The sequence below is a fragment of the Argiope bruennichi genome, chromosome 5, assembly GCF_947563725.1.
Source record: "Argiope bruennichi chromosome 5, qqArgBrue1.1, whole genome shotgun sequence".
NCBI classification, from domain to species: domain Eukaryota; kingdom Metazoa; phylum Arthropoda; class Arachnida; order Araneae; family Araneidae; genus Argiope; species Argiope bruennichi.
Window position 1 is genome coordinate 26,363,523 of NC_079155.1, and position 13,898 is coordinate 26,377,420.

The following is a 13,898-nucleotide window of genomic DNA, read 5'->3' on the forward strand; positions in this document are numbered from 1 at the left end:
CTGAATTTTGTTGTTCTTATAGTTAGCACTGTTAATATATTAATTGAATATTTCTTTCTTTTTAAGAGCAAAGTTTAGTAGTTTTCTGGAACATTCTTCACATTTTGATTTATATAACATTCTGTTCTGATTTAAATTTTGTTTAAACTGTTAAAAAGTGTTCTTTTTACATGAAAAATCATACAATCTTCATTAAGCATTGTACTTCATTTTTCATTTCTAATTCAATTGAAATTCCAAATATATATATATATATAGAGAGAGAGAGAGAGAGAGTTGGTAGTTCATATGATTAATCATAAATCTCTCAAGGGCGGACTGTGTTTCCTATCTTCTCAAGATAAATTATTTTAAATATTTATTTAAAAAACTTATTTTATGTATAGTATGTAAGCTAATGATATTTTGAATTCAAAATAAGTATTGGAGATTTCAGTGTTTCTTCTCATTATCAAAATGCGCATTTGCAGAGCAAAATTTTTAACTACAAACTATTGTAAAATTTGAAAATGGTCCGATATACTTTTGATTTCATTTCGTTGTAAGTAAGAAAACGGATTTGCAGGGTTGAACAAATATGAACAGAAAGGAGTGAAATGTCAACTATTGTCTTTAACAAACAAACAAACAAACAAAAAATTACTTTCTTTCAAATTCTTTATTAGAATATATAATGCTTTTAAATTTTGCTTTGCACTTGTATAATTTTAAAAAGCATTTTATGTTACAAAGTTTTCTTTTTTAATTTCATTCCCATGTTAAGATCTTCCTTGATTCAATAAAAGACTGAAATTTATATTTCCAAAATAATTTCCTATGTCATTATATTTCAGAGTTTATCTACCTTATTTTATTTCTACTCCATTCCTATTCAATGTTGTATTTTGATGACTCATTAAGTAAAATGTTGTGCTAGTTTCTAATAGAGACTGCAGATCGCTATGCATGTTCTGATATCAAAATTGATTTTCAATTTAATATTTTCATGATGGGAAAGAATAAAAAAGTTGTTTTTCTAAAAAAGTTAGCTGTTTCTTTGGAAATTAAAAACAATGATTATCGTTTTACTCAAGCAAACTCTTAGCAGTTACTTTTTGTTTCTTCAGTACTTCTTCCTATATATTTTTATAATATGTACTAAATTTTGATAACTAGATTAATGTCATTTGAAAAGTCTTAATGTGTTATTTTGTAACGCTTTGAAGAATAGCAAAAAACACAAATTCCAAGATCTTGAAATATTTTAAAATACTTGAGGAGCTCTTCAAGTTGTTAACCATACTTGTTTATTTCATAATTTATTTTAATCAGAGAATTTTATGAAAAAAATCCTATTTAGTTAGATAATGTTAATAAAATTCCTTAAAAAAGAACACTATTTTAAAAAGGTGTTTTTTTTTTTCTTTTACAAAAATCTGAAATATTTTTTATTCTATATTTTTAATTATAGAACTCTTTGTCTGCATAAAACATTTGAACATTATAAATAAACTTATTTGAGAAGTTACATTCATTTTTATATTTGCATAATATAATTTTATTGTTATTTTCATCTTTAAATGTGATGAAGAATTTTTTTACGAGAAACATCTCAAATTATAAACTAATACATATTTTTGTTCTAATTTCTATAATAATTTCTCTATATTCTGCAGCTTTAGAATTAAAGAAAAAATTATTTATTAATTTAAAAATATTTTTAGTTTTAATGCTGCACAATATGAAAATTAAATTGTTAAATATTAATCAAAGTTTTATATTTAAAGATTGGATAGAATGTGGGTTTCTTTTTTAATTTAAGAATTAGGAATATCTGCAAGATTTTTAGCAAATCATTTGACAAATCATTTTTGAATTCTAGTTCATCTCATTATAATTTTTTTTTTTTTTAAAAAAATCTTTTGTCTTATTAAATATCTTAATAATTTAGTCACCCCCCCCCCCTATTTTGTTTTAAGTTTTTAAGTAAACAAAACCATTAATATTTTGAAAAGAAATTGCATTAAAGAAATCGGTATATATATTCTACTTCAGAGAATATTCGAATTGTAGTATTCATTAATTTGTTTGGGAATAATATGCGTGTGTAATGATATTTCTTAATCTAAATTAAATCCTAATTAATTAAAAATTTTATCTTAAATTAGCCCATGTTATTTCATTCTAATTTTTTATTTCCTGATCCAAATCCCATTTTTTTTATTTAATTATTCCAAATGCACTGTTAATTCTATATCACATGCAAAGGGATAAAATTACCTAACATCTACACATTCCATTCAAAGATATCCGATTCCATAATCTAATTCAACACTTATCAAAGATACTATCAGATTCTCTTAGTAAAATCAGTAATGAGAAAAATTCGTCACTTTTTCTCTGGTGTGCAAGTTTTCATCCTTTTGTCTTGTACAATTTATGGCTCCCTTAATGAAATAGATGTTAATTCCAAAAAATTCTGTCTTTCCACCACTCATCTGCAAATTTATGTGCATTATAAAATTATATATTATAGCTAAGCATTCTTAAGCACTTATCATTGGCCTGTTGTATTTCTGAATGTTTTTTGTATCAAAATGTGCTGAGTGAACATATTATTGCAATCTCTTATCATTTGCAGAAATAATGAAAATAATTTAAAGGGAATTTATTTTAATGTTAGGTATTTTAAATATTTTTATGTTTATATTCAGAAAAGAAAAGAAGAATATATGACCAGTATGGCAAAGAAGGTTTGGATGGTGGCGGCAAGAGGATGAGGAGGCATTACCATGGCCGAGGAGCGGATGCATTTGATTCAGATTTCTCACCATTTTTCCAGTTTTCATTCCGTAATCCTGAAGATGTGTTTAGAGAATTTTTTGGCGGCGATCCATTTGCGGAATTCTTTGGTACTGGTTCAGATAGGCAAAACCAAAATGGAAGCAGTAGTAGTAAGTATAATTTCAAGCATTTCATTTAGATTATTAATCTATTTTGTAAAATGACATTGATCTTTTTTTAACATTTAGAACAATTCTTATAAAAAATCTTAATTTTATTTACATAATGTTATTTTTTCAGTTGTTGAAATTTTTTTTAGTGTCAGCATTTTTATGATTTTATGTATATCTTACATAAAATAAATTTTTCAAAAAAAAATCCATTTTAATAAGTTGAAAGAAATTTTGGAATTTTTTTTTTTTTTTTTGTAAATTGCTTACAAATGTTATAACCCATAATTTTAATTATTTTCTTTTATAGAAATTGATTTCTTATGATCTGTCATTCATTTTCAATGAAAATTTTAACTAATATAATAACCTTTTTTTAATACCTACAGTTATATATATAATGTTTAATGAAGGAGAAAGTCATGAAATAGAATCTTAAATTTACTACTATTAATATTTTTACTTCTAGTAAACATAAATTTCTTACAATAACACTTCATTATGTTTTTTGTCTATATTTCAAATTTCACACTCAATATTAATGTATTTTTGGAATGTCTAAAAACAAAATTGGCTTACAATATATAAATATGAGTGAATAATAATGTAACATTTTTAATCAGTATTTTTTAGTAATCTAATTATGACCATATGTTAAAACTGTCAATAATAACTTTTTCATACTTCAAGTGGCCTTTGCTAGGTTTTTCTTTTCATATTTAGCTCAAATAAATATTCATTATTTGTACATTTACTTAAAATCCCATCTGTAAAATATTGGATTGGTTATTTATTGACTTATCAAAACTCATTTGTAAGAGTTTAAAGATATAATCAAAATATTTCTCTACATGAAAATTTAAATCTGTTTATTTTCTGTTGTCTTTGAATATAAGCTATATTCTCTTGTATGATTTTTTTTCTTGCTATAGTTAGGAATTTTTCTAAACATAAATTTATCTATAAAAAATTTTTTCTCCCACATATTGATTATTGCGGCTTTTTTTTATTTTCTAGTGTTTTCTGGCTTAATTTCGAGATCTAAGAAAAGATCAGGTGATGCTTGATATTGAAGTTTTATTCACTAATCATATTCAGAATCCTCCTTTGAGAAATGTTTGACTTTCTCTTCATATTTCATTTTAAATTAACTAATTATTGAAAAGTGCTAATTAATAAGGTTCCCTAAGTGTTTGGCCTTCTAATCATTAAGACTCGTAATTTAAAGTAAAAGTTACTTATTCATTTTGAACCTATAAATCCTCAAACCTAGATTTTTTTAATAATAATCTAATCTAACTAATAGTTATTTCACTTATCATTTACTAATAATATAAAATGAGAATCAATTAATACCCACTGTTTTAAATACCTTAATTTTCTGTTGTCATTTAATTGAATTTATATGCATTTTTTTGAACCCACAATTAGTCATTAATTCTTTAAAAGTCATGTTTGTCTTTTCTCCACCTCCTTTTTTGTTATCTGTATTGAAGTTCATATATTATTTGCTTGTATGTTATGTTAAGCATGTATAGATTGTTTATAGGAATACAAAATTTCTTTTATAACATTATATAAACATTATTTTATAACATCCCAAAATAAATACTAAAGTTTAAAGAATTAAGTTTGATGCTTACAGGATTTTGTATAATTAGTGAATTATGTATTTAAAAACAATTCAATACCTTTTTCAATTTATGATTTCAAACAATTAAATGTATATTAAACAATATGACTTTTGGCCACGAAATCAACTGAATTTCTTAATTGAGGTTTGACAACAGCTCACAAATTTGAATTTCATGTTTGAGTTGTTAAGAAGAAAAAAACAAATGAGGTAAAGAAAACAAACAGGGCTATCAGTCATCATCATTTATTTCTTTGAATTTGATAGTTTGATTAAAAGGAGTTTAAACTATACAGTTTTAAATTATAAAAGTTTTTTTTAAACTATTGAAAATAAATTAATATAAATAAGTTGTGGTAGCAGAAGCACATTATTAAATAGCAAGTAAGCTGTCATCAGGTAGTATTTCCAAAGCAAGGTATGCAACATGATTCATAAAAGTTGGCAACCAGCAGGATGCATAGATCCTAGTAATCAAATAAAGTTGTTTAAATAGTGGGTAACATAGAGATGGGACAAAATGTATCTGAAACTTAACTTTCACAATTTAAGTGTCTTGTTATGTCTAGCCCACTCTACATATACCAAATAGGCATTTTACAATATAAGTTTTTATTAAATATAATAAGTATTTATTACCAGTAATAGAGTATAGTATTTAATTTAAAATTAAAATAATCTTAAGTCTTCCTTTGTTATCTTCAGGTTTATTTTTAAAAATATATATATTTTTCCCTTGAAAAATATTGATGCAATGTGTAAGGGTAGGAAAGAACATTATTGTACATTTTTAATTCTTAATTATTTTTACTTTTTATATAATATAGTAAATATTGATGTATATTCATAATTTCAAGTTAATCATAGAATTATCATGCTTAATATATTATCTTGTTTCTTTAGGAGGTCTTAGAACGAGAGATCCATTTCAACCAGGTGCCTTTGGCTTTGGAAATTTCCCATTTTTATTTAATGATATGAATGCAGGGTAGGTAATGGTGATAAAAATAAAATTTTAAAATTTAATGTTATGCTTTTTGTAGTTATTTTCCCGTCCCACTATAGCGAAATGTTTTTGAAATAACATCAAACTTATTCATTTGAAATGATATTAGATTTTTTAAAAATTCAAATATTTATCAATTAAATTGTCATTAATAAGTTTTGTCACAAAATTATTTTCTGTCCGTGATGCAGTTGCCAAGTGTACAAAATGTCCCAAAACTTTCAATCTTATGAGATTTGTGAGAAATTGCTTGTTAGGAAATTTGATGAGTAAATACTTACAGCTGTTTACAAATAAGAAAATTATTAAGATTTTGATTTTTTTTTCTTCATATTTTTTACAGCATATTTACTTTTGTAATAAGAATTTTTTTTTTTTTTTTTTTTTTTTTTTTGTCAGCCAGTATAGATTTATTTTTTATGTTCTTAGTGTGGTATAACTAGGTATAATCAATATTCCAAGCATTAAAGGGAGAAGGGCTCCAAAATTAGAAGTCCTGTTATTTCATATCACAATCAGAAATCAAATATCATTGTGGAATAGTGTCCATACTTTTTCTTCTAGATCTTTGGACCTGAAACTAGGTTTTGCAGAAACCAAGTTTGTAATGAGTGAGAGGGGGGAGGGGGCAGAATCAACTTGATGCCTAAAACGCTTATTTTAGTTATAGCTCATTGATAAATATAAAATGTGCTTGCTGATAGCATCTATAGAACTAGATTTCAATTATGCAAACATATGCTAGTCACTGGATGCTATGTGTAAGAGTTGTTGACACCAGTAGCAATAATTATGCCTCTGGTAAATCTAGTGCTATTTGAGCAAACAAAGCATAATGCTATTTTAATTATTAAGTTGATAAATAAGCAAATTTCAAATTCAGCTGCATCCCTTTTCTTTAATTTTCTTACCAGCAGTTATATGTTGCAATAAGAAGCATATTACTTATAATTTTGATGAAAGTATATTGTTTTGACAAATGCTGATATAGTTTAAAACTGCTGTGAGGGAAGACCATTGTTCTAAATCAAACACTGGATATTTACTTTTGATTCACCTTTAATATGTAACTATTATATAATTACTTAATAATTATATTTAAGCCATTATATAGAAAAAATTTATATGCTGTAATATTAATTGCTTTTTTTTTTCCTCTGAATTATAGTTTTCCAGACTTTTCTAGCAGCTTCAATGCCACAGTCTCTACAGGAAGCAGTCAACCAGGGGCAGGGGTTAGAAAGACCACCACTTCTACTAGATTTGTAAATGGGAAAAAAATAGAGACAAAAAAGTAAGTATGAATGTAATATTACATTTTCAGCCTGTGACACATTATTTGTGCATTTAATTCATATTTATCATGTTTTTGTATATTGTTAAAATTAATTCTGGTACAAATAGTGTTTATCAACTTTTATTTGTAAATGGCTTAAAAAGTGTTTGATATATATATTTACATTGTTTAAAGTAGGCTTAATAAGTGGTATTATTTTCAGATGGAGTGTCGATTGTTCCTAAATATCAATTTTAATTAAAGGGCTAATGCTGCTTTTGCTTACTTTCTTGATTGATCAATTGGGGATATTGATGTTATTTCTGAAACTATATTTGTACATTATCATAACAATGATACGATTTTAGTGGAAAGCCATTTGTTTTTAAGAGCTCTATTTTTACCTACAGCTTACACTTAACCATTTAAAAATATTAAAGCTTTTTATAGATATCTTCATGCTTTCTTTCCCCTGCATTTCATGTATATTGATAATAAATCCAAAATAGTATTTTATAATAATTACTTATTTGAAAGAGAAGTCTGTAAAAGGTGTTGTAAACTGCTTCCTTGCTTGACAAATCAGTTCTAAACTTTTGATAACATTTGATTTGTTTAATAAAAGTTTTTGCTTTATAATAGAAGTCTAAAAAAATTAGCATTGGGATTAATTTTATGATTTACTGATGTAAAAGGGTTGTTATAATTGAACTTCCCCTATAAATAGCATCCTACAGTGCAAACAGATGAATGGATTGTAGCGAAATTTGGTCTATAGATTATATATGAGATGCGCTCACGGAATTTCGAAAAAAAGAAATGTTTTAGTTCCAAAATGTTTGCCTTTTCTCGAAAAACATTAAATTTAACACAGTAAACGACTAAAAAGGGATACAGAAACAATATTAACCATAAGAACAAGAATTATGAGTAATAAAATGTAAAACATAGAAAAGTTGTCAATTCTAGGAAAAAAATGTTGAGATTTGCATGCTTATGAAGAAGAGAAAGCTTTATGCAAAACAGGTTAGGGTAAGAAACTGTTGCAATCATTGTCATGTTTTATATTGATGTAATGTGATGGCAGTATCTTGTTGCGACGTTGAATGACTTAAAGAACTCCATAATGCTTCATGTGAAGCATTGCAAGTGACCATTTACAATTTGCTGTTGAATACACTGTCCATCAACTTGAAATTTTGCTGGTGAATGATGGTGGTTACACGGAGCATCTTTCCTTACATAATCATGGGTGCAATTAATTACTGCTCTTCTTGTGTAATTTCGTCCTAATCTGTTCTTGTTTCTGCAAACTGAACTGTTTTTCTCAAACAATTTAGTGTTATTTTTTCCTTACCTTTACTTAATGTGGTTCAATGGCAAGGTGAAAAAAATTAGTCAGTAAAGGTTAATATTCTTTATGTATTCCGTTTTGGTCGTTTATTTTGTTAAAATTAATGTTTTTCCGAAAAAAGGTGCCCTCTGGCAGACATTTTGGAACTAATTTTTTTTATTATTATTATTTTTTTTTTTTTTTTTTTTGTAATTCTGTGAGCACATCTTGTGTATAGTTTATATACCAAATTTCGTTGCAATCTGTTCACCCGTTTGTGTTGTATGATGCTGCTTATAGGGGAAGTTTAATTATAACCACCCTGTATTTATATACAGTTTAAGTCTGCCATATGATTTTGTATAGATTATAAAATGGTGAACTTTGATTAAAGTTTTGTTTTAGACATTAACATTTTCATGTTAAGCATTTTGAATCTCCTAAATTAACTTATGAATGGAAATGTCTAAGTATATTAAAACATTAATACGTATTAGTTTAGCTTTTAATACTCTGATCATTGTTATAATTTCATGAATTCACAAATATATCTTACTATAAATTGAAATATCTAATAGTATACATTGATTAGCAATATAGACATTAATTCTTATTTTTAGAAAGTTGATTAGGTACATAATTTGCTGTTTCTTTTTTGTAAGGAACTAATTCTGAATTAGTTGGGGTTTGAGATAAAAGAATAATCAAAGTTGCATTAATGTTGGGGAAAAGAATTTTGTTTCAGTTAGTACTGTGATGTTCTTGTTTTTACATCTAGAAAATAACTGAACTAATGCTTTAAAATTTATTTTTGCTGTCTTCAGTGTACGTCAGATATTGTTTTCAATGCACTTCTCCTAAACCCCCTACATCAGTCAATGTGCCTTTTTTTTAAAATTATTATTTAAAGCAGAGATTTTAGTTATTTTCAGAAACTCTTTATCACCATCACATTTATAGCAACTAGTCAATTAGAGATCTGCATGATAAGAAGTTGTGTGAGAGAAAACTAAATTGATAGAATGAATGTTTTCATGGATTTACTTGCTAAAAATGTCTTTACAATTACTTAATTGTCAGTGAGGCATTATTCAGTTCAAGAATCCATAATAGTCCCCTCCCCTCCAAAGATCATGTTAAATGTACCCTGCCCATTTTACCCAGATAATTGGGAATACTTTTGTTATATTATTGATTGATTATTTGACCATCACATACATATCCAGTCAATTCATAAAATTCCTCTGGGGTCAAAAAAAAAGGGGGGGATATTAAACATTATGTAAGATGTAGGTGTTCAGTTTCTTATTGGCTTCTTTAAACCAAAAATTTGTTTTAACAGTGAATAAATTTGATTATAAATTTCCTATTTTCAAAGCTATTTTTACATTAGCAAGCAACTTCTTCTGGACACTTAGTATTTTTTTTTTTTTTTTTTCTGCATGTCTGCTGGAGAAATTGTTTCTAACTAAAGTTACAACTAAATGGGGTATATGCAAAGTTTGAAAACTTGAGCGAATGATATTAGGGAACTGCGACAGCTATGCATTATGTGTTCAATTAAATGTATTTTTAATAAATGCAATGACAGTCTTCATTACATGAAATTTTGTTTGTTATTTGAATTGATAATGTCATCTTAATAAATAATACATTTTTGTTTTCATCATTCATAGTTCCTCCCCTTTTCCCTTTCTACGCAATTTTTTTTTTTTTTTACTGGAAGATGTTTATACTCCTCACAGATTACAAATATAAACAATATAAATTATACGATCATTTCATAAATTTTTAAAAAGTGCTTTATTTTTACACATTAGTATTTAAATGGATTTTAATCAGTTGCCAGAAAATTAGGGGATCGTGTGTGTGTGTCATGTTAATGTAATTAAATGAATTTCTTTATTGTAATTTATACTTAAAGATGTATCTTCTTTTTTCAGAGTACTTGCCAATGGTGTGGAAACAGTAACTGTGCATGAAGATGGTGTTTTGAAATCAAGAACTGTAAATGGAGTGCCACAAATGAATGCTATTAAATAAAGCTTAAGATAAAAATTTATTGAATACAGGATGGAGAAAGTTGCTTTTAATTTCAGTCATTACATTGAAAGTTTCCTCTACAAATGACCATTTTGAAGTTAGTTGCTATTCAGATGGCGATTGTATATATTTTGAACTAATGTTACTGTAATATTTATGCTTCTTTTTCTGTTTTTCCTTCAATGGCTGTAAAAAATTGTTCTGAAAAATGGATATAAAGTGCTCACTTCTTAAAACATGTTTATAATCCTGCTGGGTGTTTGAATGAAATTCATATTATGTACATTTATTTAACACATTTAAGAAACATACAATATCACAACCATTTTTAATTTTCTTCAGTTTTTTTGTACTTAAAAAGTTGAATGTGGCTTGAGCGATAGTGACGCATGTCTCTTTTTCTTCCTTATTTGTGTGAAAGATATTATTGAGGCCCAGTGTTTTGACTAGTAGAAAATACTTCATTTCATGATGTCTTAAACGTTAGTCACGCTTTTGCTGTTGATCTTTGATCTGATGATTTAATAGAAATAGTACCAGTCTTGGATAACATATTTGAGCCATATTTAGTATTTATAAAGATATGATTTCTCTTTTGTGTTTTTCCTTAAAATCACTATCTCAACATTTAGATTAATTAAATGCATTTGTAAAAGCATTTACATTATATTTGATGAATTTTGATTTTAATGATTTCTTTGAGTGTTAAATGTTTAAAAAAAATAAAGTTTGAATCTGTGAGTTTTCAAATATTTAATTTTCATTTTATCATTGGAGTGAACAACTTATATTTAAATGACTGCACTTTTGAAACCGAATTAGTAACTGAGTTTGATTTAAAAAAAAAAAAAAATCGTGGACTAGATGTAGTTGAATTCCTTTGCACAATTTCACATTGTTTAAACTAATTTACATATGCACTCACTTGCCTATGTATATATGTTTCTGTTTGTATTATATTGGATTTGTTCTGTGCCTATTTGTCCACGCATCTTGATTCCATGTAAAGAAAAAAACTGGCCAATATGCTGTTTCAGTGTTAGATTTTGTGTTATAATTGCAATTAAAGCTGAAGTAAAATAACATATCTATTTGTATTCATTTTCTTACATCTTCATGTAAAATTCTTGAAACAAATTATTTACCAATTTTTCTGCTACTACTTCTTATAGAACCTTTATTATAAACAGACATTAAGTTTATACAAAGTATATTTCAAAGAAGAAAATTATGAATATCTCTATTCTTTACTGATATGAGGAATTTCTGTAAATTCAAGATTAAGGCAAAACAATTCTAAGCAAAATTATTCTTAAATTATTTTTTTTAAAAGTTTATAATAGTAGATATCTTTAGTTTTTATGGCTCATCTTATCTATAATAAAAGAGGGAGGAATTAAATCTGCCTGGTATTTCATTAGTTGCTTTTGATGTGAAATAGTTCCAAATCATTACTTAAAATACGAAAAGCTTTATGCTAACTGTGACTTGCGACATTTTGCACTTAGTGGTGAAATACGCTTGCAACAAAATAAATTCATATATATATATGAATTTATTTTGATATCATTAATCTGATTTGATATTATTATATATATATGATTATATATATAATATATATATATATTACCTGGCTATTGTATTAAATATTATTTAATACTTCAATAACAGAATGAAATTAATTGAAATCCTTAATGTTATTGATGAAATTGTATGGAATAATCAAGTCAAATAACATTCTATGTTTTCTGACTCAAGATGTATTTCCATTAACTTTTGAAATTAGAATTAAATTTTTCATGTCAATCATTTGATATGTAAATATCATTAAATCTTGGTTTAAATTTTTTTGCTAAATATGTAGCAGCTTCTTAACTGAATTGAGATGTAGTATTGTAATTTCACCTGCCATTAGAGTCAACAGTTTAATTAGAATGAAAGTTTCTTTAATAAAGCCAATAAGTTTTGTCAGCATTGCTATTGCTACTTGATTTAATTTTTAGTGAAAGGATAAGAATTAACTACTAATTCTTTAATATTTTCTGAGCAGTATTAATTCAGCAGATTTTTTTTTCTTTAAATAATATTTCAAATGGAAGCATCTTTTGATGCTTTTCAGCATCATACTGTCCATAAAATAATAATTTTAACTTGTAAATTTGCACTTGTCTTTATTAATTAATCTGTACCAGCCACCTTTAATAACCAGCTTGTTTTATGAGAAAATTTCATCTTTATTGATACTATTGAAAAGCATGGAGTTTAATTGAATCTATTATAAATGACTGGACAGGGATTAAAGAGTGTGTATACTTAAAAAAATGAAAATGGTAGTGAAAAGCCTTTTTTAGAGTTGGACGTCCAAAAAAAACTTTTTTTTTTAATATTAATATTGGCAAAAGCACATAATTACATATGTTGATGGTTAATTTTGAATTTAAACATAACATTAAAAATTGTGGTAGTGTATTATTAAAAATGTAATATGTAAATTAAAGAAAATGTTTATATTAAATTGAAATTGATATCATTAAAAAAATTCAGTATTTTCAAAAAATTGAGATTTTTTGAAAATATGATAATTTTCACCATTAAGTCAGAATGGTTACTTGGTTAATGTCAGAATGGACATTGATTAAATCTATTTTTACACTTGCTTAAACTATTTGTTGCCTATTTCCTGATTTCTTTGACATTTTGTTTCCTCTGACTAAAAGAAGTTTTAGGAAATGAAGAAATGTCTTTCCAGAGTATTTCTAATATTTTGTAGCTGCCTTTAAAGTTTGAATTAAATTCTGCTGTAAAAACATATAATGAAGCAGTCTGAAATGCTCATATTGCAATTTTTGACTTTTGCAGCTTGACAATAAGTAGTAAGAGCAATTTCTTTGCCACATATATTAGAGTTTTATATTTATAAATTTAACATCAACTCTTTTCTGTCTCCTATACTAGTTGTCATTCTAAAATGGAATATATAATTTCGTAGATTCTTCTCCTGTGTACAATTCTATTCCTGTGTGTTTTTCTTTCTTTTCTTGTGTACAATTTGAATTTTTGAAGTTATTAAATTCATTTAGTATTCAACTAGAAATTGTTTTATTAAAATCGGACACCAATACCTATGCCCTGGACATGAAAATTAAATGTGATATATACTTAAAATTGTATTCATAGTAATTAAAGAAAAAAAAAAAAAAACCCTTTCAAATCTGTTTTTCGAATGCTTCATGATTGATTCTCATCCATGTGGAATTTTCTATCTAGATTGAAAAATATTTTTATCATTATTAGAAACATTGAATTTTTTATATACTGCTTAATAAGAAAATTTCTTGCAAAAAAAATTTTTAAGATTACTTTACATAAATAAAGAAAAGAAACATACTAACATTTTAGCTACATATTTGTAAGATTTGCCATCTATTCTTATATAAAGAGTGAATCTTTACTTCAGTTATGAATGAAGGCATTCAGTCTTCTATAATTTCAGAATATATGTTTTGTGCTAAACTTTGTCACATATGGATGAAAATCGAGCATTCATTTTGAAACCGTACTATTGGTCAATTCGATCCAAAATTGAACACTGATATGCAATTTTACTATCAAGCTCTCAGTTGAAATTTATGCTTCTTGTTCCTAGCAATTTCAAAATATTCACAAAGAAATCA

The 13,898-nt window shown here is 26.0% G+C and overlaps 1 protein-coding gene across 5 annotated transcripts in view; it reads left to right on the forward strand.

Annotated features, from left to right (window-relative positions):
• The window catches only part of LOC129968846 (dnaJ homolog subfamily B member 3-like), a 42,596-nt gene extending 31,289 nt beyond the window's left edge, over nucleotides 1-11,307 (forward strand). For 4 of the 5 annotated variants that reach the window (XM_056083131.1, XM_056083130.1, XM_056083132.1 and 1 more), the window contains exons 4-8: nucleotides 2,694-2,933; nucleotides 3,951-3,989; nucleotides 5,470-5,554; nucleotides 6,741-6,866; nucleotides 10,125-11,307. In XM_056083131.1, the coding sequence (XP_055939106.1) occupies nucleotides 2,694-2,933; nucleotides 3,951-3,989; nucleotides 5,470-5,554; nucleotides 6,741-6,866; nucleotides 10,125-10,224 (590 nt within the window). In that variant the 3' untranslated portion in view covers nucleotides 10,225-11,307. The remainder of the gene's footprint in view (nucleotides 1-2,693; nucleotides 2,934-3,950; nucleotides 3,990-5,469; nucleotides 5,555-6,740; nucleotides 6,867-10,124) is intronic. The other variant, XM_056083134.1, reaches the window with a different exon arrangement.
• The last annotated feature ends 2,591 nt before the right edge of the window (nucleotides 11,308-13,898 follow it).